Source organism: Delphinus delphis, chromosome 10 (genome assembly GCF_949987515.2).
Source record: "Delphinus delphis chromosome 10, mDelDel1.2, whole genome shotgun sequence".
Taxonomy (NCBI): domain Eukaryota; kingdom Metazoa; phylum Chordata; class Mammalia; order Artiodactyla; family Delphinidae; genus Delphinus; species Delphinus delphis.
The window spans coordinates 65,951,964-65,979,437 of NC_082692.2; the positions used below are offsets into that span (position 1 = coordinate 65,951,964).

General features: G+C 43.1%; 1 protein-coding gene across 2 annotated transcripts; it reads left to right on the forward strand.

The window, feature by feature from the left end:
• The first annotated feature begins 2,956 nt into the window (after window positions 1-2,956).
• On the forward strand, window positions 2,957-27,474 carry RBM5 (RNA binding motif protein 5). Of its 2 annotated transcripts, XM_060022535.1 has the most exons (25): window positions 2,957-3,064; window positions 4,407-4,476; window positions 6,639-6,804; window positions 7,587-7,742; window positions 11,486-11,555; window positions 12,045-12,118; window positions 14,573-14,656; window positions 15,539-15,599; window positions 16,070-16,135; window positions 16,994-17,154; window positions 17,603-17,700; window positions 18,305-18,392; window positions 18,544-18,621; window positions 18,705-18,777; window positions 19,451-19,536; window positions 19,925-20,003; window positions 20,216-20,307; window positions 21,943-22,104; window positions 22,950-23,099; window positions 23,182-23,253; window positions 23,831-24,010; window positions 24,543-24,617; window positions 25,637-25,734; window positions 25,812-25,941; window positions 26,804-27,474. In XM_060022535.1, the coding sequence occupies exons 2-25, from the start codon at window positions 4,460-4,462 to the stop codon at window positions 26,927-26,929; spliced, it is 2,442 nt and encodes an 813-aa protein (XP_059878518.1). In that variant the 5' UTR covers window positions 2,957-3,064; window positions 4,407-4,459; the 3' UTR covers window positions 26,930-27,474. The 2 variants fall into 2 exon arrangements, with proteins under 2 accessions (XP_059878518.1, XP_059878520.1); XM_060022537.1 differs by lacking the exons at window positions 2,957-3,064; window positions 4,407-4,476; window positions 6,639-6,804; window positions 7,587-7,742 and adding an exon at window positions 8,773-10,569.

The following is a 27,474-nucleotide window of genomic DNA, read 5'->3' on the forward strand; positions in this document are numbered from 1 at the left end:
CAGCTACCAGAGAATTTTGAGGATGGCATTTTGCTCTGGTGGAATCCATCTTTTTTTCTAGACACCTCCTTCAAGTATTTAAGAATGATTTTGTACCATTTATGAACAGCTATATAGCTTTTATGGCTGGTGACAAGCCCAGCCCAGCAGGCACCTCAGGGATGCTCAGAAGTGCTTGTTTAACTGCTTTGGAAATGAGCAGACTTCTAGTGACCATTAAGTCTAGCAAGTTCTGGGTTCTCGGCATCTGCATTATCCATTGCAGGGTTTGCAATGACCCATCTATATTTAAGTTTTAAATATCATTAAACTAATATTGGGAGTTCCGAGGGTCACATACATTTACTTTATTCTGATGATAAAAGTTTTACATATATATGTGTGTGTATATATATATATATACATATATACACTCCCCCATAAGTTGGATATTATATACAGATACATACATACATATGAAAATGTAGAAAAATATGTGTGTGTAGGTAGTCTATGGTCTGAATGCTTGTCTTTCCCCACAACCACCACCAACACCTATCCCCAAAGGTGATGATATTAGTAGGTGAAGTCTTTGGGTCATGAAGACAGAGCTGTCATAACTGGGATTAGTGCTCTTATAAAAGAGATCCCACAGAGCTCCCTAGACCCTTTCACCATGTGAATATACAATAAGAAGTTTGCAGCCCGGAAGAGGGCTCTCACCCAACCATGCTGGCACCTTGATCTTGGACTTCGCAGCCTCCGGGACTGTAAGAAAAACTTTTCTGTTGTTTACAAGCTACCCAGTCTGTGGTATTTTGTTATAGCAGCCTGAACAGACATAGGTAGGTAGGTAGGTGGATAGATAGCAAGATAGAAATAGAGATGAGGAGAGAGAGAAAAGTTACCCATTATTCTAAAATCCAGAAATTCCTACCTTTCCACCTATTGTCATGTTTTTAATTATCCAAAGAGTTTCCAGTGTCATCACTTAATGCCCTCGACGTAGAAGGATAAGCCATAGTTAGAACATGTTTAAAGATGCTTTTCCAAGGAAAAGATTTTCCAGTATATCTGGAGCTTCTGGTTTGAAATCTCTTTGACGTCCTTCTACTTATTCTTTTTTTTCTTTATTTTTATTTTATTAATTTTTGGCTGCCATTGGGTCTTAGTTTCGGCATGTGGGATCTTTTGTTGCGGTGCATGGGTTTTCTCTCTCTAGTTCTGGCGTGCGGGCTCCAGGGCACGTGGGCTCTGTAGTTCGCGGCACGCGGGCTCTAGTTGAGGTGCGCGAGCTCAATAGTCGCAGCGTGTGGGCTTAGTTACCCTGTGGCATGTGAGATCTTAGTTCCCTGACCAGGGAACGAACCCACATCCCCTGCACTGGAGGTGGATTCTTTACCACTGGACCACCAGGGAAGTCCCCCTTCTACTTATTCTTAAAAGATTTCTTTTTATTCAGAAAAAGAGTATTAAATGTGGTTTTCCACATCTAATATCTTCCTCTGCCTTGTCATGGTCTAATTATTCAATCTGTATATGTGACCTGAAAAATCAGTTCCACTAAATCTATATCTATAAATAATGCCAGTGGGCAAGTTATGCTAACTGGATACATAGAAATACCACCATATGACTGATGAGTGAGGGTCCAAAATATCTCTCTGAATTGCTGAAGGATCCCTGGTTCTTTCTGCCACAAATGTTGCACTTTTAGCTTTGGTAGTGGATTCATTTGTTCATTCAACAAATATTTACTGAGTGCATACCATGTGCCTGGCAGCAGTAGAGGCACTGGGGATATAGTAGTGAACTAAACAGACAAAAGTCTCTCTCCTTCTGGAGTTTACATTCTAGTGAATGAGGGCGTGGACTCAAATTAAACTTAACTAGTTCAAATCCCAGTTCCACCACTATAGTTTGGAATCTATAGTGTGACATTTTAGTGTGACCTACTCTCTAAAACAAGGACAGTGATAATAGCTTTAAGTGAACGGCAGTTGAGCCAGCTAGAAGTGGTCAGATCCAAGATATAGTTTAAAGGTAGAGTCAACAGGATTTGCTGATAGATTGAGTGCGAGGAAAAAGGAGTCATGGATGACTCCAAGTTTTTTGTCCTGAGTAACTGGAAGCAGGGGGTTGCTAACTATGGGGTGGGGAAGGCTGTGAAGGAGACAAGGTTGGTTTTTGGCTGTGTTAATTTTGAGATTCTATTAGACGGCCAAGTAGTAACTGTTAAATTAACCCTGGAAGGACTTCCTGGTGGCATTAAGACTCCACTCCACAGTCCCAATGCAGGGGGCCCGTGTTCAATCCCTGGTCAGGGAAGTAGATCTCACATGCGTGCCGCAACTAAGAGTTCGCATGCCACAACTAAGGAGCCCACGTGCCGCAACTAAGGAGTCCTGGAGCCGCAACTAAGGGGCCTGTGTGCCACAACTATGGAGCCTGCCTGCCACAACTAAGAACCAATGCAACCAAATATTTTTTTAAAATCCTCTTAATTTCCATAAACCTCAATTTCCTTACTTGAAAAATGGATTTAATAACCACCTCATAGGTTATGAAATGAAAATAGAAATTTGTAAAGCATGTAGCCCAATCTAATCTAGCATTCAATAATGCAATAGGCGATCGACCTACATTCCTTCTCTTAAAGCCAGATTAAACGTGATGGTTTACACCGCGTCGGTGAAAGAAAACTGTACTCTCTAAGGCCCTTGTAGCAAAGCAAATAATTACTATGCCTAATAAAGGTAAAAGCTCTGATCCCTATCTGCAAAAGGCAGACTGGAGATTAGGCCTGGGTTTTGAAGAAAGGGAAATACGCAGGAAATTGACACAGGGCGTAGTTAAGTGACAGGTTGCCCTAGCGACCACACTCCCCAGCAGCCCTCGCGCAGCCAGACCCCTTCGCGGATTGGACACCTCCATAGGAAGCGTGTGGCGGGGGGAGGGGATAGGCGCGAGGTACTGTGGGTAGGAGACGGCCGTCGACGGAGGCGCCATTTTGTGAGGCGGCCGTACCCTGTTGGAATCCCTTGGCGCAAAACCGCTACTGCTGCTGCTTCCGTCCTTCCTGGGGGTGAGTGCAGCGGCCGCCCGTAATGACCCGCGGTTCTTTCTGTTGCAGCAGGCCCTGTAGAGCCTCCCTGTCAGCCGCGGGCGGCGGTCGATCAGCTCCAGCCGGATCTCTCGAAGGGCTACCGGAGGCATTGGAGAGCCGCACCCCTCCTCGCCGCTAGCGCTGTCAGCTTTCAGAGAGCGTTCTCCCGCCCAGCCCGAGGCCCGCTTCTTTCGGGCTCTGAGTGTGCCCCTGTCGGGACGTGTTTCCGACTACCCAGCCCAGCTGAGCATGAAGCCGTCGTTTGTCCCTCGGGTACTTCTCAGGGGCGCCCTGACAGTCTCCAGCCGCCATCGCCCCGCAGCTTGACCTGAATCAGCCCTCTCCGGAAAGCTGTTCGGTGAAGGCTGATCTGCGGGCTGGGAACCTCTTGGGGGTCGGGAGGCGGGTGTGCAGGCAGGAAGAGAAAGCCGGACTCTTGAGTTGGTCGCGCAGGCCGTGGCGCCGCCATCTCGGCCGCGACACCCCGCGGAGGTGGGTCCGGGCACTGCCCAGGCGAAGAGGGGAGGCATCAGAGATTCTGCCTAGGGCCTGGTTTCTCCTGGATGGTTCTCTTCCATTTATTAATTCAGCAAATGTTCGTTCAGCGCCTGCCTAGAACAGGCGCCAGGGACTGCTGTTAAGTAGTTTCTCGGACCGCGCACGCATCGAACGCAGTCTAGCTCTGTGATGTTTTATCACCGCCGGTGCGCAGCTGAGCCAGGCTGGCCACCTCAAGAACCTGTGATGATCATTGTTACCTAGGAATTAAGTCGTGTGGAGGTTTACCCTTGTTTGAGATAGCTTTGGATCAGCCGTTGCATTTTAAATGGAGTAGATTTTCAATCAACTCAGCATCGGGCTTCTGAAAGGTTTTAAGTTTTTCCTAAGTAATTTTTGAATTTCGTTTCGCTCCTTGTATTAATACACTTTGATTAATGTTTTAACGGTCAACGATCGCAATGGAGTTGCTTTGATTCAGAACACAGGGAGCTGATTGCAGCTGTGCCCTTTTTGCTTTGTAATCCTACAGCAGGAGCAGGGAAGGAACCTTCTGCTCGTATCCTTTTATGGGTTTGTTATTGAATGTGGAATCTAATATTTTTCACTGTGCTTCGCCTTCCTGCTATGCCCACTGTTAACAAAATGTTAGCTTGATTTTAATGTTGACAGTTGGTCCCCACTTCCCTCCCCACCCCCCCAACCTTAGATAATCACTGTTAATGGTTTAATGAAATTCCAATCTCAGTAGTGTTCCAGCTGTGGAACAGTTGACTTACATGATCTCTCAGACTTGCAGCAACCTATCTCTTTTGTCTCCTAGGAAAAACAAAATTTGAACCGTTTGGAGCAGTGTGCTAGATCTTCAGCAGGACAATGGGTTCAGACAAACGGTAAGTTACTACTGTTACATGCCTTTGATCTCAGCATTTCAATGGGGACTGAGCTATTTGTTAAAAATTGTTTATCAAACAAATATTTGAGTGTCTGTTTTGTATCTGGCGTTGCTGTGAGCACTTTCATGATACTTGCTCTCACAAGCACACAGTTTAATGAGATAATTAAAATACTGTGTGAACTGTGCTATGGTAAAAGAAGTTGAGGGTGCTGTTAGAACACTTAGGAACATGTGTTTTCTTGGAAACGGCCAGGAAAGCTTCCTGGAGAAGCTAAGGTGAAGCCTTCACTCTAAGGTGAAGCCTGAAGGGTAAGAAAGAATTAGGCAAAGGAGGGCTGGGTGGAATAGTAAGTCATGAGGGTTCCTGGTGTGGATAACAAACAGCCTCTGGAAGAAGCTAGGAGATCATACTGTCTGTCACTTTGCACAGTACCTGGGCTGTAGAAAGCAATCAGTGAATGCCAGTTCTCGTTATTGTCCCCTCCATGACAAGATGATCCAGATTTATAGAGCTGAGAAGCTTTGGACCATGGGTTACATTTTTAAGAAAAAAAGAAGAAGAAAGAAAAACTGCTAAAGAATTAGTAAAGAATTAAGATGAGAGCATTTGACTCCTGTGTCATCTGTGGATTCTCCGACTCAAACCATTTGATTTAAACACACAACCTTTGTTTATACATCCAGCTGCCTCCTTAATATTGAGTCCAGTCCCAGTGATAGATCAAATTGATGGCGCACTGGGACTGATGAAGTGTTCATGTCACATGATATCATTGTTTTAATGCTTTGTCAGTACTCTGGTTCCAAACAAATTAACATTTACCGTTTTGGGGTCTCTCATCTACGTACTTAACATTTCAAAATAGTCCTAGGCTACTTGTTTCATTTGTTTCTTTTTATGAAATTTGTATACTCTAAATGAGGCCCTTATAAGCCTTCTCTTTGTCTTGTCCTTACATAGTAGTTTTATGAACCTGGTAAACAATTTATGAAAGAACTATTTATATCTGTGGTCAAATGGGTTTAAGCCTTTTGTTATTAGGTTTTCCTGTGAAGCCCAGTGCTGCTCAGTAATCAAAAATAAATCAGGGGCTTCCCTGGTGGTGCAGCGGTTAGGAGTCTGCCTGCCAATGCAGGGGACACGGGTTCAAGCCCTGGTCCGGGAAGATCCCACATGCTGCAGAGCAACTAGCCCCATGTACAGCTGCTGAGCCTGTGCTCTAGAGCCCGTGAGCCACAACTACTGAAGCCCATGCACCTGGAGCCCATGCTCTGCAGCAAGATAAGCCACTGCAGTGAAAGGCCCTCGCACCGCAGCAAGAAGTGGCCTCCGCGCACAGCAATGAAGACCCAACGCAGCCAATCAATCAATCAATCAGATGTTATAGGAAATAATGTTCTCTGATGGTGCTAGTTATATCTAACAAATGAACTTGGTTAACTGCCTAATGGGGAAAAAAGACAGGTTATCCAGTTTGTTGGTCCATTTCTTAGTAGTGAGATACCCTTCAGAGTGGATGAGTCAGGACATGTCCTCCTTTGTAATTGAGTGAAATGCTAATACAGTTGACCCCTGAACAACATGGATTTGAATTTTGCAGGTCCACTTATAGGCAGATTTTCTTCAATAAATACAGTACTACATGATCCGTGGTTGGTTGAATCTGCAGACGCAGAACTGTGTATACCAGAGGGCTAACTGTGGGACTTGAGCATCCATGGGTTTTGGTATCTACAGCAGGTCCTGGAACCAGTCCCTGGCGGGAACAACTATAATTACATTCTTCCCGTCTAGATTGATCACTAAGATCTGAAATCAGGGATGAAAGGAGTGATGTGTAGACCACAGGCTTGGGAAAATGCAGGATGAACTTGGGCAGCTTGACTCTCTCAAAAATATTAAACCCATACATTTGATAGCTATATTTTTACATTTAGTATGAATTCCTGAAAACTACCTTTGTACTTAGGGATATAGCTGTTTTCCCAGTCATTGTCTTTGTAAATTGGAATTTGGTGATAAATTTTAAGGAATACACTGAACTAGTTGGATGTCTTGTAAACTGAGATGTGGGTTGTGTGTTTTTTCAACCATGTTTTCTGAAGGGACAAAATATGATTTACTGAAGAGTAAATGAAAATTATTTTCTGTGGCAGAGTGAGTAGAACAGAACGCAGTGGAAGATACGGGTCCATCATAGACAGGGATGATCGTGATGAGCGTGAATCCAGAAGCAGGAGGAGGGACTCGGATTACAAAAGATCTAGTGATGATCGGAGGGGTGATAGATATGATGACTACCGAGACTATGACAGTCCAGAGGTGAGTGACCAACAACTGTTTATAGAGTTGTTAGAATTATGAATTATATGCACAGAACCTCCAAGATTCTTGAAATAAGTATACCAAGTGTGGAAGTCTCTCAAGAGGAGTATTACATTCAAACTCTTTATTATTCTGAAATCTGAGTCGACTGTAACCCTCAAAGACAGACTGTGCCCTGTAGTCATAGAAATACTGGCCAGGGTTTACTTAGGGCTCACTATGCTCCAGGCACTCTTTTGAGCACTTGACTTACATGAACTCATTCAGGTCTCACTATAACCCTATAAGGTAGGTGTTATTCTCATTTTAAAGATGAGACAATTGGGGCATAATTATATACCATCCCTTTGCCTCAGATGGTGTTTCTAAAAGTTGTAGTTTAACATTGTAGCATAGCTTTTTTCACATTTCTTTCCATATGCATTAGCTTTGTTTAGCAGTAATTGTGCAACCAGCATAATTTTGCACTGTTTTTTTTTTTTCTTATGCATATAATCATCTTATTTTAACAGGTAATAGTGTTTCATTGTGTGTTGTTATACTGTTTGGTGAGTTGTTAAACCATTCTTCCTGAACTAAATGATTGTTGCCAGGTTTGGGGGTTTCTGTTCTTGTTTTTTTTGTTTTATGCTGTTTTAGAAGACACTGCAGTGAACATCATCATGGAGTTCTTGTATTATCTCTATTCCTAAAGATAAATTACAAGTGGAGAGACTGGATCAAAGGGTATAAATAAGTCCAGTGTGATTTGAATTACAATTTTCTTTATTGTAAATCAGAGAGAACGTGAAAGAAGGAACAGTGACCGATCCGAAGATGGCTACCATTCAGATGGTGACTATGGCGAGCATGACTATAGGCATGACATCAGTGATGAGAGGGAGAGCAAGACCATCATGCTTCGCGGCCTTCCCATCACCATCACAGAGAGCGATGTAAGGGGAACCAACAGTTCTAATGAGCAATCCAATAGGCACAATGAACTTTGAGCTTCTACCATTATTTTCTTGTGTTACTATATCTCAAGCTAATATCTAGTGAAATACATTTCTGTAATTAGGGTGGAGTTCTCTCAACTTGGTTCACAGATAGAATCATTTGTATTTAGGCTTTGAAGCTCAATGTAGAGTTTTCAGAAGAACTACAGGGAGCAGTTCTTATTCCTTCAATAATAGCTATTAGAAGGTAGCCAGTACGTTTTTATTGAATTGGTTACTTACTCGGTGAGGATGTATCTGTAAGAACATTTTATGATTTGGCCATCCTTTGATTTAATGGAAATTATATTATCCATTTGAAACTTCTTAAAAGCCTGTAGAAAAGCCTGGCTCCCCACTTCTCAGACTGGTCAACTACGGCCTTGGTGTACTGGGCACTGCCTGATTTCCAGTGGTATCTCTGATCCTCATGCATTCCTTCCAGCCACATCCACCACTTGCTTCTGCTGCAGGCCACTTTGAACATGTCCACTGTTCTACCAGTGTGCCTTTTTTTTCTTCTTGAAGCCCTCTTCCCTTCCCTTCTTCCTTCCCTTCTCCCTTTTCTTCCTTCCTTCCTTCCTCCCTCCCTTCCTCCCTCCCTCCCTCCCTTCCTCCCTCCCTCCCTTCCTCCCTCCCTTCCTCCCTTCCTTTTCTTCCTTCCTCCCTCCCTCCCTTCCTTCCTCTTTCTCTCTCCCCTCCCTCTCCCCCTCTGTCTCTCTCTCTCCCTCCCTCCCTTCCTTCCATCTTTCATTTGGGAGGGCAGCTCTGTGCGGCATGCAGGACTTTAGTTCCCCAACCAGGGATCGAATCCATGCTCCCTACAGTGGAAACACGGAGTCTTAACCACTGAACCGCCAGGGAAGTCCCTGAAGCCTTTCTTGACCTACCAGGTAGAATTTCTTAAGTGTATCCCCAACCCTTGAATGCAGGAGGCTGCTCAGCCAATGTTGTTTGTGAAATGAATGATGTTTTGAAATACATTTATAAAACATGCATTATGCCAGTATCTATTGTCTTGGAGTATTCAGAGTAATATTCTGACTAATGTTTAGTGAATTTTAGAGCTAAAGATAAGTACTGAGTTCACACAGCCTTGGTCTTCTAAACATTGGAAGTGACAAATGTGAGATGGGATATTAGAATTAATAGTGGGTATTTGTGATCCACAGCACCCTTGCTACACTGTGTACTGCTATGCTATAGTGATGCAGAACCATGGATCCTGCCTCATAAAAGCTTAAGGATGAATAGCTAAGGTCAGCAGATAATGAAGACAATGCAGAGTAGAAAGGGGTAGGTGTTGGAAGAGGTCCTGTTGAAAGTGGTTCTGTGGAGTAACTCTGGAGGATTCTTTAAGGGAGCTGAGTTAACTGGTCGAGAGCAAGGAAGAGCTCCAGGGAGGTTTTAGTTGAGTTGATTCTTGGGGGATAGAAATGTTTTGGTCTGGTGGAGAACTGAGGATAAGATGTGGACTGGCCCAAATCAGCTTGGTTTGACTGAAATCAAAAGCCTTTGGCAGGAGAGAGGTGGATGGGAAGGTGCTTTGGGGGCCAGTGATGGAGTCTTTGAAAGCCCAGCTAAGTATAAAAGAAAGCTACTGAGGTTTTTACCTGGTAACAAAAGCTATGTAGGTTAGAATGGTAGGGGGTGGAAAGAAGGCAGAGCTGAGCTCAGGTAGCAGCAGCCATGAGCATGTGGAGTAGGGGATACAAGAAATCTTGCAGGAGTCAGTTGAGGAAAGTTTACTTGTTGATCATACTGTTCCCTTGAGTCTTTTAGGCCTGTGGCCCTGGGAGCGTGCAGAAGAAATGGGTGGCATGGGGAGAGCAATGCCTTAGCTGACTCTGGGGGCACTCCCTTCTGGTAATGAAACAAGATTGAAATGCTTATTTATTTCAGGCTTCTCAGAGAACTAGAAGTGCTTACCTTAAGAAGGCAGGTTTTCAAAGTAGACTTTCTGAGGTTGCCAAATTTTGTGCAGTATTTGTAGAAAATTTGCTTATTGAGATCTTTAAAACCTTTTAAAATTATAGTATTTAATCTTCTCCTGAATTTCAGTTTATCGCTTTCAGTATTGTCATTTTATTTTAGTCCCCCACTGACATGTGAACTCTTAGAGTAACAGTCTTTAGTTAATTATGTTACTATGTATGTACTGTATCACTATTTTTTAGAAACTGTTTTTAGTTACTCTGGTGACTGATTTTTTACTTACTGTGTTACCAAGCATGGACTTGAGTCAGGTGGTTGGCTCTGGCTCAGTGTAGTGCTTCTCATACATACTCTTTGTGAAAAAATAGTCGATTTTCCTTATATTTATGGTAGTTGCAGTCTATAAAGGCACTGGGGGTATGGAACCATGCTCTTAGGGGAAATACAAAGTTAGGTTCCTGTGAGCCTCTGGTCACAACATTTACATTAACTGATCAATATATGACCTTGTTTCGTGTGTATTCCTGTTTAGAGGTGCCTTATTTAATATATACTGTTGATTCATTAGCATTGAACTCACAGCCAATAGCACTGTAACTTATGTCTGAATGAAGCTTTTCCAATATATTTTCCCTGTAAGGGACATCACAGCCTTCCTTCTTGCATTAGGAACACTAGACAGCACTTCAGCACTGCACTTGGAGAGCCATTTTAAACAGTGAAATCACCAACAAAAAGTACAAAAATGTGAAAAACTTGGCACTAAACAGACTATGAGTAGGACACTTGTTTACAGTATGAAAGCTGAAACAAGGCAGAGCATCACCTCTGCCGGGAACACATACATCAGGTGACTCAAATTTTTTACTACTCTGCACGTGTCTGCAAATGGCCATGAAAGCACTTACAAGTATTGATTTGGAGTTAACGAATTTTAATGCGTAGGCAAATCCACAAGCGCAGAATCCCCAAATAATGAGGATTGACTGTATATAATCCTGCAGCCTTTACACGTAATTATGGAAAGTGGAGGCCACGAAGAATCTGTTTCACAAATTTGGCCCTGGTTTTCTCCCTGGGAGTATCGCTGCCTGGTATGATTGATAAAGAGACTAATGTATTTATTAATGTATTTTGCCTTTTGCAGTAAGGGTTTGATCTGACATCAATAACAAACCTACCAGCCAGAAGTCTTTCTTCAGGCCCAATTAATGTTTACTTTGATTAACTAGGAACCAAAGAACGTTATGAGCTTTGTTAATTTTCACCATTAATGTAAATGTAAGGAAGCTATTTCTTTAAGATATTGTGCAAAAAATATTTATCTTAAGGGAGTTCCTCATTTTTTGGCATTGATACTTGGTTGCGTACTTCAGAAGACAGTGACATATCTTCTGCATTTTTTAAATCTCATCTTTCTTTCTGGTCCTTTAGTACAAAGAACAACAAGATTAGACTAAAGGAGGGAGGCTTGAGGGACAGCATACCATGAGCAAGACTGTATATCACAAAATAAATAATTGTGCTTGAGGAAATTCCCAGTCAGCATATAAAGAATGCCTTCAAAGCTGTTACAGTACATCAGTTTCTATGAGAAGTGTTCCTTCTTTTATTCTATTTTTAGAATAATTACATTTTGATGATAGAAGTTAAAAGCTTGGCTAATTAAGCAGTTAATGTAATCCCTAGTCTTTGACCTCTCTTTAGTGTGGAATAGTTTGTGGCTAAAGCTTTAACTATAAATGTGTAAATCCCTGTCTGTGCAGATTCGAGAAATGATGGAATCCTTTGAAGGCCCTCAGCCTGCGGACGTGAGGCTGATGAAGAGGAAAACAGGTGAGAGCTTGCTTAGTTCCTGCTGTTCTGGTTCTCTTCCCCATTCCCACCTCAGTCCCTAAAGAACATCCTGATATCCCCAGTCTTCAAGCACATGAATTCAGAATGAAAGGTTTGCCATGGCTAAGGAATGTGACTGTTTGAAAACGATGTTAGAAAGCATCTGAGGACCTTTTTAAAAACTTTGTTTTTAGGGGCTTTTTTTTCCCTTCGGTAAGTAGTGATTTATAAACTCCTTGTTTGACTGTTTGTAGTCGGTTGCATGGTTACTTTTTAAGCGTGGAATCAAATCGAGTGGCATTTAGTTCAGGCGGCTTGGTTCCTTGCCATGGCAAAGTATCAAGAAGATCCCCAAGTCAAGTCACATTTGTAAAGCTGCTTCCCAATTGGCTTTGTCACGCAGTGTTGAAGCAGTGGGAGAGAGATTCACCTGTTATAAAGGAACTGACTAACACGAGTATCCCGTCTATATCTGAATGCTGTCTCTAGGTGTAAGCCGTGGTTTCGCCTTCGTGGAGTTTTATCACTTGCAAGATGCTACCAGCTGGATGGAAGCCAATCAGGTTGCTTCACTCACCAAGTCTAGATATTCATGAAAATGGAACAAGTCTGTACAATTAAAAAAAAAAAGGTTGAAGGAGTGGTTTGTTCCAAAGGAGTGACTTTAAAAAAAGAAAAGCTTTGTATATATTAAAATTGCTGTTACTAGAATAAATACAGTACCAAGCACTACGTTGCAGAATTTGCTCTGCCTTTAAACATGGCTACCTGGCAGGGCCTTGTTAACCACTGAATATTTGTCTGGTAGTTATCAAGACATCTTTAATATTCCCCTTTTCCTTACCTGATTATATTCCTATTATGTCCATTGAGAGTAATCTTAGATTATCCAACTCTCGATTTGACAGTGAAGAGAATATAATTGAAGTCTGCTACAGGCATTTTGTAAGTAATTTTTTATTTTGCTTGGAGACTGCAAGCCTCCTGGAGGCGTAACTGCTCAGTGGGTCTTCAAGGACTATATAAGGACCTAGTGGAATTTCTGAACAATAAGTCTGATGAGATTAGCCTGGGAGCTGGTGTCCTGCTGCTGTCTGATCTAGTTAGAGTGGCATTAACATTCTGATCTCCCTGAGAATGCCTTTTATAGTCTGTTCAAAGCAAATCATTGATGATTCTTTAAGAAGCATTAACTGAAGTGTTCTACAGTTTGTCAAGATAATGTTCAGTGCTTGGCACTTAAATAATGTTTTTTGCCAGAACTCCAAAGCACAGTATTGAATGCCTTAACCAAGTGCATTCTGGGAAGTCTGCTTAACTCATTATGTTGCTTCTCTGCAGCATTTTATGATTTGTCACTCATAAATAAGAGTTATATTCTTTGATGATTTATTATCATTTATAACAAGACTCACTAATGAGGGTATCATTTTGATTGACTTGTTAGATTTTTAAACCTCTCATTTCCTTAACCCAGAGGTGACAGCCTGATCTTATAATGGTAGATCTTCATTCATTTCATACCATGGACACCATCCTAATAAAACTCAGGACATACACAAGCTTCATGTGAATCTGCTTTCTTTACATGACAGCATTTTTAATATGGTGGATGTATCAGAATGACTTGCTTGGGAGTTTAAAACTCCTAGGAAATTAAAACTTGTAAGACACTTAAAAATCTCCACAATTTTAATGTATACAAAGCTATGTTAATGTGTAATATTTCATTACAGTTCAAATTCACTCCAGAAATAAAAGGCCAGTAGGATTAGGGACTCAGTGATAGTTTGGAGTCTCCCCCAGCACACATCCCTCCTAGTGGGATGATCTGTTGACATATCTGCCAGCTTCTTTATTTTTGCTTCTTTACAACACAGTGAGTGGATGGCCTTCAGCTCTTTCCCTCTTGGCCAGACATGCAGTCTTGTCTTTAGATATTGCAGAGACAACATTCACAGCATGTCTTAACTCTTCCAGGATTTGCAAGAACCAAATTACTCAACAGTATGTATGTTTAGAGGGGTTAGACTCCTTTAAAAAAATTTGGATATCTAACCTCCTACTTAAATCTGTTCTGACAGTGTCAGAACATCCTGCTCCCTTCCCCTCCCCCCCAAAAAAAAAAGAAAAGATGTGCCTGTTAAATGAAGGCTCTTTGGGGGCAGGTGCTGGGTATACTCTTGGTAGAGTGATTCAGCTCGGAGTTTTTGACCTTTGAAAATTAAGTCCTTCTTAGTCACATGGTTGACTTGAAGGATGAGGTGGTATATGAACATTTACAAACTTTTCCTAACCCCCTGAAGAAACTTCATTGGCCTCCTGGTTACTCATCTTGAAGGAGAGTACCATCTATTTCAGTGAAAAACACATCTGTCACTCAGGACATCACGTGGTTGCACTTGGCAGGAAGAAATCTCATTTAGCTGTTTTAGAGTCGATGGCATTCAGACTAGTTCCTCCTGAGAAAATTGTAACCAGATTCCCTTTAAAAATGAGTTCCCCTCCCATTGTCCCCCAAAGGACACATCCTGAAGCAGGAATTTGAGGGAAGGGGAAATGTAAAGGCTTTCACTTTGCATAAGGATGGGGGACTGGGGAAAAAGTGAAGCGAAGCCCAAGGACACCATGCTAAGGGCTAAAGTAGGAGACAACCTCAGAACTGGGAGAGTTGTGTCTTCTGCTTTTTGAAATAGACTGTCACTCTCAGGCAGCCTGTCAATGATGAATGTTAGGACTTCTGTCTCTGCTGGAGACACGGCCTGGTGCATGTCAGCGTTTAGTGTGTGGCAGCTTTCTCAGCACTCCCTGACTCCGTTTACCTTTACTCCGCATCCCATTCTCTTACTGCCTATCTGAAGGATTGGATGGGCAGAGTATAGGTGGCGGTGGTTGGTCCTCCCCGTATGTTGTCCATTTAATTCCAGAGCACTGATTTTTCCGAAGTGTGCTCTGCCCTGGGAAAATGGACACATGTTCCTCACAATGGGAATAACTAATTACTTCTTTTTTTACAGAAAAAGCTGGTGATTCAAGGAAAGCATATTGCAATGCATTATAGCAATCCCAGACCTAAGTTTGAAGATTGGCTTTGTAACAAGGTAAGCATGCGTCCTTCCCAAATAGACAAAACTCTTTTGGGGTTTTGTTGTTTTCTATTTGTTTGTTTGATTGTCCAAACAAGGACATGAGTAAGTAAACAATCACCAGCTTTTATCATAAGGTGATTTTTGTACTTTCTGACTTTCTTGGGTTCTCCTGAGTAGGTACTAAAGGACAGAATCCCTCAAACATGAGAGATTTTGTTTAAGATCCTGGTTCTAAGCCCAGTGTTTCAATTAAGATTTTAAGTTTATTTCACTTTATGGTTTCTTGAATTCTAGAGCTCTCAACTTTTGGCAATTTCTCTCTTTTTTTTTTTCTATTATTATTTGGCTGCATTGGGTCTTTGTTGCCGTGCATGGGGGCTGTTCTTCATTGCAGTGCGCGGGCTTCTCATTGTGGTGCCTTCTCTTGTTGCAGAGCATGGGCTCTAGACGCATGGGCTTCAGTAGTTGTGGCTCACGAACTCTACAGCGCAGGCTTAGTAGTTGTGGCGCACGGGCTTAGTTGCTGATTCTTAACCACTGCACCACCAGGGAAGTCCTTATGGTGCTCTTCTGATATAAGGGAGAACTTTGCCAGTGGCTTGCTATAGGATTTTGGGGTGAACTAAAACTTTTCCCCAGCTTGGTAAAAATGGAATTCTACTTCAGAATACATCAAAATTTGTTTTTCTTGGGAGAATTCACATAGTAAAAGCATTCTAAATTTTTAGGTTAATATCCCTTTATCTTGGATACATGGTATCACTTTCTGCTTTTTTTTTTTGGTTGTTCCTCACTGGGACTTGCCCGTGGCCCTCTTGCTCTAACTTACCACATTGTTACTAGTAAGCCCGGCCTACTGTGAGAAATAACTAAGATAAAACTTTTTTTTTCCAGTGCTGCCTTAACAATTTCAGGAAAAGACTAAAATGCTTCCGATGTGGAGCAGACAAGTTTGGTAAGCACAGATTCAGCTGTTTGGGAATATGTATTAAACCCTGACTAATTGGATTGTCTGTGAACCTAAGGAAAAGTACAGGTTGTAGGGCATTTAAACAAGTAACCTATATATTTTCCTTAAACCTTCTTACCTTAGGTTAGGTAGATCCTGCTGATGATTGTGAGAGTACAAATAGTTCTTTTATGTTCCAAAATTAAGTCTGCTCGCCTTGTTTACATTCTGCATCTGCTTTTCTTTAGTATAGAGGTAATGTCAATCCTCCACTGGCCCAATTTTTGCATTCCCCATTTAAAATTCATGTCAAAATTAATGAGGTTTTACTATAGCCACAAATGGTTAAAAAAGAAAAAACAACTGCTACATTTACTTAAAATTAAAACTTCGGTATTTCAATGTATTTTTTATATTGGTTTGTTGTTTGTTTGTCTTCAGTTACTGATTCTTCCTCTTTCTTTCCTTTCTTGTAGACTCTGAACAGGAAGTGCCCCCTGGAACCACAGAATCAGTTCAGTCTGTGGATTACTACTGTGATAGTAAGTTCAAATGTAATCTCGTGGCCTTTATGTTGGAAATTAACCTCCATTTGATGTTTTTGTTCTCCTACCCTTTTTTATTTTATTTATTTATTTTGCATTTATTTTATTTATTTATTTTTGGCTGGCGCTGGGTCTTCGTTGCTGCGCACGGGCTTTCTCTAGTTGCAGTGAGCGGGCTTCTCATTGCGGTGGCCTCTCCTGCTGCACAACACGGGCTCTAGGCATGCACGCTTCAGTAGTTTGGGCATGCAGGCTCAGCAGTTGTGGCTCGTGGGCTCTAGAGTGGAGGCTCAGTAGTTGTGGTGCACGGGCTTAGTTGCTCCGCAGCATGTGGGATCTTCCCGGACCAGGGCTCGAACCCGTGTGCCCTGCATTGGCAGACGGATTCTTAACCACTGCGCCACCAGGGAAGTCCCATCCTGCCGTTTTTTTTGTTTTGTTTTTTTCATTCTGCCGTTTTTTAATGAGGAGCAGTAGCTTCAGGTTACCTCATAAAAGATTGGTTTTTAGAATCTTCTCCATGTCAAAGTGTGAAAGATATGCAGTCAACTCTTGAACAACATGGGTTTAACGAACAATGTGGGTTTTTTCAATGAATGCTATAGTAGTACAGTATTCTCTGGTTGAATCTGGGGTTGTGGAACTACCAGTACAGAGGGCTGACTATAAAGTTATATACAGATTTTTGACTGCGTGGCTGGGATGAGGGTGGGGTCAGCACCCCTCATCCCTCTGCATTCAAGGGTCAAATATGCTAGAAACCTCCCAAAATGGATTTGTTTGTACTTGAACCTGCCTTGAAAAGCATTGGTTGTGGGAATGCATGTATCTGTCATCTGTCTCATTCACCTGCAGCAATCATACTTCGAAACATAGCTCCACACACTGTGGTGGATTCCATCATGACAGCGCTGTCTCCCTACGCATCCTTAGCTGTCAATAACATTCGCCTCATAAAAGACAAACAGACCCAGCAGAACAGAGGCTTCGCGTTTGTGCAGCTGTCTTCTGCAATGGTGAGATGTTCATTGAATCTTTCCTTTTAAAAGAAACTGAGATTTAAGAGGCAGATGTGGTTCATCCAATTGTGATACTGTGTGTAAGGCTCCTGGAGCCCAAAGTTCAAGACTTAAGAAATGACAGTTATTAGAGTGCTAAATTATAGGCTGATGACTTCAGTAAGTGGTAAAAATACCATATATACCTGTAGATAACTGAAGGCTGAGCCATAGTTTTGTCATTTCATCATGCTTTGTTTTAGACTGTTTCAGCATTTACTCTTTTAATAATACGGGATACCTTCATGTCCTGGAGGAAAGAGGGCTAATTTTTTTCTCATGGTTTCATATCCGCAAATAACAATGAATTGCTATTCTTTTTTTAATATTTCTTTGACTGGGCTAGGTAGTAGCGAGAGATTTTCAGTTACGTGACAAAATTGTTTTTCTTCACATTCTCCTTCAGGACGCTTCTCAGCTGCTTCAGATACTACAGAGTCTCCATCCTCCTTTGAAAATTGATGGCAAAACTATTGGGGTTGATTTTGCAAAAAGTGCCAGAAAGTGAGTGGCTTCATTGTCCTTACTTCAAACCGCTGCATCTGCGTGCTTGTCCAGGGATGCTTTGCTAACTGCACTCAAAGCCCATGTTCTCTACATTGAGACACTATCCTTCCTGGTTGGCTGGGAAGGATACAGTTGTCTTCTTAGAGCTTATTCCCTCCTGTCTCAATAACCAGTTGCCAGAAAACTTCAGAGCAGGACAAAGAGAGACATGGCAGATGGGTTGAGAATAAGTGCTATGCAAACTGCTTCAAGATGGTGCAAACCCATCTGGATATAATTCTTTACTTCCAGAACAACATGCAGTTTCATGTATATAGAGCTTCATTCTAGCGACGTAAATTTCCCCTTTCTGGTGTCATTGCTTATCCAGCAGACACCTTATTAGATGGAAGGGTACAAAGGAGAATAGAAATACTACAGGGACACTTGCCCACTTAGGGCTTTGCCCATGGGAACCCTTCCTCATCTGAAATGTGGCCTTGTTGGCATTAGAGACCTTCCAACAAAGGCTGGAGTGAATTGCTGTTTTCTGGGTAGTGTGGCATTAGTGATTGGAAGCATACTGAGATAGAATCACATGATTGGATCATTGTGGTTTCAGAGACTTGGTCCTCCCAGATGGTAACCGGGTCAGTGCTTTCTCCGTGGCTAGTACAGCCATTGCTGCCGCTCAGTGGTCTTCCACCCAGGTAAGATGGAGGATCTTTTTGCTCAATGTAGTGTGGTGGCGTTGCCCGGATTCACAGAAGTAACCTCTCCAGCGGTGCTTGCCTTAGAAGCTCTCCAAGGACATTTTAAAAACTTGATGTCTGTGTTTCCTCTTCTTTTGATATTTTGTAGTCTCAGAGTGGCGAAGGAGGCAATGTTGACTACAGTTACCTACAGCCAGGCCAAGATGGCTACGCCCAGTATGCTCAGGTAGGTAGATATGACCAGCATCCAACTTCTGGTCTCCAGAGTGTGTCTGAGAATAGCAGCTTTAATGGTGGACTCTTCTACAGTACTCACAGGATTACCAACAGTTTTATCAGCAACAGGCTGGAGGATTGGAATCTGATGCATCATCTGCATCAGGTAATAAACTTCATATTCCCTTTATTTTTGTTTAAGCAAATACAATTGAGGAGATAGAACTAGATGTTCTCAGTAGACCCAAATAAATCTATGAGGGCCATTTCCCTGCAAAACTTGGGGATAGGACACATTCAGCGTTGTCACCATGTGCCTAAGGTCCTAGGGGAATATTGGGATTGCTCGTGTACATCAGGAGCTGATAAGAAGCTCTTAGAGACCATGTGATGAGTGTTCATTCTTGGAATTCAGTATTTTCCCTGTCTGTGTTGTTAGGAATCATGGGTGACCATGTAGGTTCAGGTAAGCAGAAACGGTGTGGCCCTGCAGTCTGGTGTCCAGTCATTAATCAGAAGGGTCACTCTAAAAGCTTATGCTTCAGTTGTTGTTCTAGAATTGTAAAGGTGTGGCAGTTAAATCTATTCACAACCCCAGAGCAGATATGGAGACTTTCTTCTCTTCCTTCTTCTTAACCATCATACAGAATGTTTGACTTTGTGTGTCACATTCTAGCAGGATTATAAAAATGAAAATATCTTAGGTTCAAGAGTACTTATTGGGAATTAGGTTGTTAAGAACTGACGTATACAAAGATGCTAGATTGGGCATTACAGATCGGGATGTTTGGCTTAGAGTTCAGTGCGTTGGCTCTTCTAACTCCTGTGTTTATTATCAGGCACAGCGGTGACCACCACCTCAGCGGCTGTAGTATCTCAGAGTCCCCAGCTATATAATCAGACCTCCAATCCACCTGGCTCTCCGGTAATCCTGTCATTTTAGATACAGAACTGGTGACTGTTGGGGAAGCTTTGTGTTGCCATACTAGTATTGTCTTTGCCTGCTGTATGAGCTAGGATTGAATAATACACACACATTCCAGTCTCACTTCTCTGTCAAATATTATTAAATAATAAAATAATCTTGTGTATGTATTTTAAGTGCAAGATTCCAAACGGTGTATTTATACTATGCATGTTTCGACTTGACCTTTAGGAAGAAAGTTGTCAACATGTGTTTTGATCAAGGATTGCCTTAGATCGTTGCTACAGTGGGTCTGTCAGGGGGCCCTTCCTGCTGGATGGTTGCAGTGATTTAGTTCTCTTGAGAGACTTTACAGTTGAAATTATATTGAAGCTGCTGTTCTTTCCAGACTGAGGAAGCACAGCCTAGCACTAGTACACAGGCCCCAGCCGCTTCCCCCACTGGTGTAGTTCCTGGTACCAAATATGGTAAGCCAAACCTCATGGGGCTGTTGATAGTTGGAAGGTCCTAGTTGTTGTCTTTGTTTAATAAGAGTTCCTCTCCCTTTGTGGGTGTCAGAGGGACACTTGGGGATGTGAGAGAAGACCATTAAGGCCTGCTGCATCTCAGTGGCTTAGAATTTAAAGTAAAGCCAGTTTCTTACTTGGAATGACTGTATGCTGTATTTTGTTTTTTGCAGCAGTGCCTGACACGTCCACTTACCAGTATGATGAATCTTCAGGATATTACTATGATCCAACAACAGGGCTGTATTATGACCCCAACTCGCAGGTAATTTAAGGGTTAAAATGCATGTTTTGAGGTATAATGTACATACGGAAAAATGCATGAAACTGACGTACAGTTCTTGCAGTTCTTTGAATGTTTGCATGTATATGCGTTCATACATACACCAGCACTGAGATAAGAACGAGAGCATTCCTAGCACACTGGACATTCTCTGGTGCCTGTTGCTGTTCGGTCAGTAACCCCACCCGTAGCCACTATTCTTACTCCTAAACCATGGATTATTTTGTCAAGTTAAAATTTATAGTGACTGTTAACCTTCATGTAAAGACCTAGATAAAAATTTTAATTGTGATTTTTTTTCTTACTATATATTCTTTTTTTTAATTGAGATAAAATTCACCATTTTAACCATTTAGAGTGTTCAGTTCAGTGGTATATTCACAGTGTTGTGCAGCCATCATCACTATCTAATTATAGAACCTTTTCATCAACCTGAAAAGAAACCCTATGCCCTATATATTAAGCAGTCACTTCCTAATCCCGTCCCACCCCAGCAAATGCTGTCTGCTTTCTGTCTCTATGGATTTGCCTATTCTAGACATTTTGTGTAAATGGAATCAGATATGTGACCTTTTGTGTCTGGCTTTTACTTAGCAACCCTTTGTATTTTTGAAAATAGAAATTAGCAGATGTGTGGAGTGATATTTTATTTTTGGTAGTGTGTATAACTTTTAAAGAGGAAAAGCAACATTAACACTCCAAAAATAAACAGCTATTTATGACCAGGAGCTGTATGTATATATAGAACAGTTAAAATAAGTGCTTTTAACAGGAACTTGGCATTGAGAGCTTGTGGTTTCTGAGAGTCAGGTGTGAAGCTGTGTGGGACCTGCCAGGGAGGCTGAGCCTGTGCATGGTTCTTCCACTGCTCTTGCTTGTGAAGTCTGACCTTTCCCAGGCCATTCTTCTTGGCGGCCATAGAAGTTGTGGCTCCTGTGCCTGACCCGCACCACCTTCCCTGGAAGAGATACAACAGGCAGTCTCTCCTGGGTCCCTGTTGAGCAGGTAGAGTGAGTGATTGAAGAATAGAGAAGAGGAGAGATAACTGCTACCTATTCTCTGTTGTGGTTCTCCCCACAAATTTCAGATCAAGTTCCTTCACATGTCACCTCCTTCCAGGCTCCCGAGCTAGCCTCTTACAAACCTGTTTGGTTGCCTGAATGTCCACAGGCCGTGTTCTGTATGGTTGAACCCAACAATGAGATGTTAACTGGTTGTCATGGAGGACGTATGAGAAAAAGCTCCTCCTGAACCACCTGTTCTGGCCACTTGGTTTGTGTAAATGGTCTGTCTATGGAAAGGAGTCAGACGCGTTTCTCTTTGGGTACCCTCCAGGCCCAGGGATTAAGTTAATAGGAACTAGACTCTTGAAAAGAAACCACACTCTACTTTTGCCCAAGAGGTTTCACACCTCTTGGCTGGTTCATCATCCTCACCTACACCAAGGTGTACAGCACCTCTTCTCTACGTAGAAAATATTACTAGTCTGCAACATGCTTTGTTTTTATGTTTAGTTTTTTTGACAAAACAACTTTGATGTGGGTTTTTGACAAAATACTCCTTTAAGTTAATGGTTCAACACAGCAGAAATCTGCATTAATGGTATTTTTTTCCCAGTACTACTACAATTCCTTAACCCAGCAGTACCTGTACTGGGATGGAGAGAAGGAGACTTACGTCCTGGCTGCGGAGTCTAACTCCCACCAGCAGACAGGCCTACCTCCTGCAAAAGAGGGAAAGGAAAAGAAGGAGAAACCCAAGAGCAAAACAGCACAGCAGGTAAGGTCATGACCCAGCCAGCAGACCCATCTTTCTCTCTGGGATATTGGGCTTAATTTTTATGTTTTTTTTTTGTGGGGGGCAGGGGGGCGAGACATTTATATCTGCTTTATTTGCATTCTTTAAAATGGGGCCACACATCTTATTTATATCAAGTTTGTAGAGCATTTTGCAATTTTTTAGTGTTACATATGTTGTCTGTCAGTTGCCTATGTACTTAGGGGAAAAAAATCCTGAAAGACTCAAAGACTTTTTTAATATTTATTTATTTGGCTGCATCGTGTCTTAGTTGCGGTACGCGGGATCTTCATTGCCGCGTGCAGGGTCTTTAGTTGCGGCATGAGGGATCTAGTTCCCTGACCAGGGATAGAACCCGAGCGCCCTGCATTGTGAGCACAGAGTCTTAGCCACTGGACCACCAGGGAAGTCCCTGAGATTTAGGTTGTATAAGGCTGTATGGGGTTTCCTGTGCCTTTCGGCGGTTAGAAGAATTCACTGAAGAGTTCCCTGTGATGGAGCAGCAAGAAGAAAAGAGTCATTAATCAGCCTGCATAGTGCAGGAGCCTGCATGAGTCCCAACTTCAGTCCAGGGAGGAAAAGTCGTTTATACAGGTAACTTCAATGGGAAGCTGATAGAGGCCATCCATAAAAACTATTTATGGAATTTAAAATACATTGACTTTTGAGACCTTTAATGACTTTGGTTGTATGTACCTCATAAAGGTAAGGGCAAAAGGGGTTTTGTTACAGTTTGTTACCATAATGCCTTGTTTTCATGGCATAGGAGACTATTTTCTAAGTTCCTCTACCTAAGTGTATTTTTTGTGATTGTTGTTTGACTTTAGATTGCCAAAGACATGGAACGCTGGGCTAAGAGTTTAAACAAGCAGAAAGAAAATTTTAAAAACAGCTTTCAACCTGTCAATTCTTTGAGGGAAGAAGAAAGGAGAGAATCTGCTGCAGCAGATGCTGGCTTTGCTCTCTTTGAGAAGAAGGTAACAGTAGCAGGAATGGCCTTACTTCATGAGGGGAACTTAGGTAAAATTTGAGGCTTATGGCGTGTTCTCTGTTTCCCAGGGAGCCTTAGCAGAAAGGCAGCAGCTCATCCCCGAATTGGTGCGAAATGGAGACGAGGAGAATCCCCTCAAAGTAAGGAAGTACCACCAGTTTAAAGACCATATCTGTGCTTTGTGTCTCACTTTGAAACTCAGCTGCATCGTGGCTAATGTGATTTCTACTTAATTGGTCCCTGTCAGTGGGTATTTGGAGCAGCTTCTGCACATAGAATCCATGTTCAGGGCTTTGCTTTCCCTGTGTGAGAGCTGGAGAGATGGAGCAGGGAATGAAGCCCAAATTCCTGAGCTCAGTTAATTGAGTTTTATTGCATTTGCAAATAGAGAGTTTTAACAGACTGGAAAGAGAAAATTAAGATAAGAAAAAAACGGATTTTATTGGTAGATACTAATGTGGGTAGGCTGTTACTCTGATCTGTTGTATTTGGGGTTTTCAAATATGGTCAGCAGTTTGAGAACAGCCATCCAGGAACTCTTCTTGGGGCCCCAAGAGGGTTGGTGCCAGGAGGCTCTCGAGCCCAGCACTGGAGGACCTGGCTGCTTCACTCAGTACGGGTAATGCGTACTCTCAAAGTTTGGATTAGGCATTACTTTTAGCCATTGCTATCTTCCTGTTGTACATTTCCAATGACCCACCCTCCTTTTGTCCCTAGAGGGGTCTGGTTGCTGCTTACAGTGGTGACAGTGACAATGAAGAGGAGCTGGTGGAGAGACTTGAGAGTGAAGAAGAAAAGCTGGCCGACTGGAAGAAGATGGCCTGCCTGCTCTGCCGGCGCCAGTTCCCAAACAGAGACGCCCTGGTCAGGCACCAGCAGCTCTCAGACCTACACAAGGTGGCCATGCTTCTCTGAGCTGATCTGAGGCAGGGAGGGGAGGCAGCAAGATGCTGTGAGTGCCCTGACGGTAGTGAAGTTTCAGTAAATACCTGTATTAAATGATTGCCTTTTAGAAGGCTGCTCCTGATGATAGTATGTTCTAGATTATAGAGTGGAAAGGACCGTGGCAGCTCCATATGCACCGGGATCTGGCTTTCATGCTGTAGTGTAGTGAATTAGACTTTGACTCTTAGAATATAATAGATACTGGGGCTTCCCTGGTGGCGCAGTGGTTGAGAGTCCACCTGGGGACACGGGTTCGTGCCCCGGTCTGGGAAGATCCCACATGCCGCAGAGCGGCTGGGCCCGTGAGCCATGGCTACTGAGCCTGGGTGTCCGGAGCCTGTGCTCCACAACGGGAGAGGCCACAACAGTGAGAGGCCCGCGTACCGCAAAACAAACAAACAAAAAGAATATAATAGATACTGATAATGTTGTGATATCTCAAATTAGGTGTGAATTCTTACTGTCTGTAAAATCTCTCGTATAGCAAAACATGGACATCTACCGACGATCCAGGCTGAGCGAGCAGGAGCTGGAAGCCTTGGAGCTGAGGGAGAGAGAGGTGAATGGGGGTCAATGTGCCGCTAGAGTGTCTTGGGGTAACTGCCTTTGGCTTTTATTTGTAGCACTTGTTTCAGGTCCCAGGGACAGGGTAGGATTTGCCACATACCTGTCACCTGGCCATTGTGGCTCATGTAGACTGGACCCAACTCTGTGCGCTTTGTGAGCCCTGTACTGACGCTTAATGAGGGTGCTCGAGGCTGCTCACAAGTCCTGAGTGCCAAATACTTGCTGGTGAAGTATGCTGGATTTTAGCAAGGAGAGAGTGAGCTCATTTGGCCTGGCCAGGGAAGCCTTTGTGAACAATGAGAGAAGCTTCAAATGAGGCCCAGGGAACAGCAGGACACAAGATGATTGCAGGTGATGTGGAAGGAAGCAGTGGGCAGGAGAAACTTGTGGGGCCACTAATGGGCAGTCATTTGGTAGTTGACGAGGCAGGTTGAGAGCCAGCTGGGCAGGGTTTTAAATACAAATAGAGGCCTGTGGGTTAGAGATGAACCAGTGAGCAAGTTACTTGAAATTTCTCACCCCAAGATAGTATCTGTAGTTAGGGCTTTTGCTTTCCTGTTTTTTTCCACTGTTTATGGTGCCGTCTCTCCAGGGACTGTAGAACAGGTCTCTGGAAGTCTCCTTGGCTCTGTCTCCCTGGAGGTGGGCCTGTCCAAATGCTGAGGGGTACAGCAGCTCTGCCCTCCTCTCCCTCGAGGACCTTGGCAAGCTGTGCCCACGCCCAGCAGGCTGGTTGAAGAGCTTGACAAGAGGTGACTCGTTAAATAAAACTGGTTGTTGTAAACATAGTTCTACCCCAGGTTCCACACACAGTTCATCTCTACAAACCTGCCGTTTTGGGTATGACTGAGTGCAGCGAGGGAGACAGGGCATGTGGTATTTGAGAGCACTCTAAAAGGCCAAGCTCCAGATGAAGAAAGCACTTGAGGTGATAATCTTGAAGTGTGGGTGCATGAGACTGCTACAGATTGAAGTCTGAATATCTCTAACCATGTTTGTTTTCTCACATAGATGAAATACCGGGATCGAGCTGCAGAAAGACGGGAGAAGTACGGCATTCCAGAACCTCCAGAACCTAAGCGCAAGAAGCAGTTTGATGCTGGCACTGTGTATGTGTTGTGCACATTTTCCACTTTGTGAGCCGGGGCTCTGGCTTTTTAAGTAACTGTGTGTTTGCCACTGGCAGGAATTACGAGCAGCCCACCAAAGATGGCATTGACCACAGTAACATTGGCAACAAGATGCTGCAGGCCATGGGTTGGCGGGAAGGCTCAGGTTTGGGAAGAAAGTGTCAAGGCATCACAGCCCCCATTGAGGTAAGCAGTGGCTTGCAGGCTTATCCCAGAGATGAGATGCGATTGAAGAACCCAGAGGACCTAGGACCCAGTGGGAGTTGTCTTCTCTGCAGCCCTCCCATATTTCACGCTCCTTTTAAGATGTCAGTTGGAAGGAATGGGTGTGGCACCCTACTTGATTTTTCTGGTCTTTTGGTATCTTTGGGTAAAACCTACCTTCTCCTAAGGGCTGTGTCTTTCCATGTCCTTTGTTATAAACAAACCCTAATTTAATACCAATTCAGACCCGTGTAGCTTAGATTGGATTTTTAGAAAGGTACTGTGCTTTAATTTCTAAGTGATTTTGCTTATGTATAAAACAAATTATAATTTAGTAGGATTTCCATCCATGATAAGAAATCTTTTACTCAGATCTCAGGAGCAGAGGCCCTCAACCACTGGCCTTCTAGACAAAAGCACCGCCAGTGATTGCTCCCTCTCTGACCCGGTAACATAGCTTAGGTCAGACTCTTACTGTTGATTTGTGCAAGTGAGTTCTGCTGACTTCAAGCTGTCCTGCTGTGATCTGTGCCCAAAATTACCAGAGCTTCCCTGGGCTTCAGTGCAATGCTTTGTGCTTTGGGGCCCTTACAATGCTTGCTGAACAGGCATAGGAGTAGGGGAGGGTGTGGTTCTATCTGCCTGTCTCCGTTACCTATTTGATCCCTTCAGTCCTTAAACCTACTCCAGGTCTCCAATATAGAAATCCATATCTTCATTTAAAACTTCCTCTCCTGTCTTCCAGAGGGTGGTCCAGCTCAGTAGGGAGTGGGTTAGATAAGGGAGAGAGGGAGCCGTCCACACCCTACCTGCCAGCTGCTGACAGCAGTTTTATCCCCCCCAGGCTCAAGTCCGGCTAAAAGGAGCTGGCCTAGGAGCCAAAGGCAGCGCATACGGACTGTCTGGTGCAGATTCCTACAAAGATGCTGTCCGGAAGGCCATGTTTGCCCGGTTCACTGAGATGGAGTGAGACTCAGAGAGGATGAGAGAGAGAGAGAGAGAGAGAGAAAGAGAGAGAGAGACAGATATGACAAGGAGCTCCAGAGAGCACAAGGAGTGCTCCATCTCTTGAATTCACTCTGACCACCTTTCTGTTTAAGGGCATGCCTTGTGCTGTTAATAGTTTTTAGGGCAAACCACTTCATTCTGCAAGGTTCTCCCACTTAAAGGAGTTCCCCTCATATGGATTATCTGGTGAATGGCCTGCCTTCCTGCCAGAGGGCTCGTGAGCTGGCCAAGGGGACAGTGGGTCTTTTATACTTCAGTGTACATAGTGTAATTGTAGTGTGTTTTACATGTGTAGCCTATGTTGTGGTCCATCAGCCCCTTGCATTCCTAGGGGGTGTTGAGATGCCCTAGGGTGGTATGTAACACCAAAGCCGCCTCTGTCATTTGTTGTGCTGTCTTTTCTCGGCAAAAGCCTTGTGTATATTTGTATATTACACATTTGTACAGAATTTTGGAAGATTTTCAGTCTAGTTGCCAAATCTGGCTCCTTTACAAAAGAAATACCTT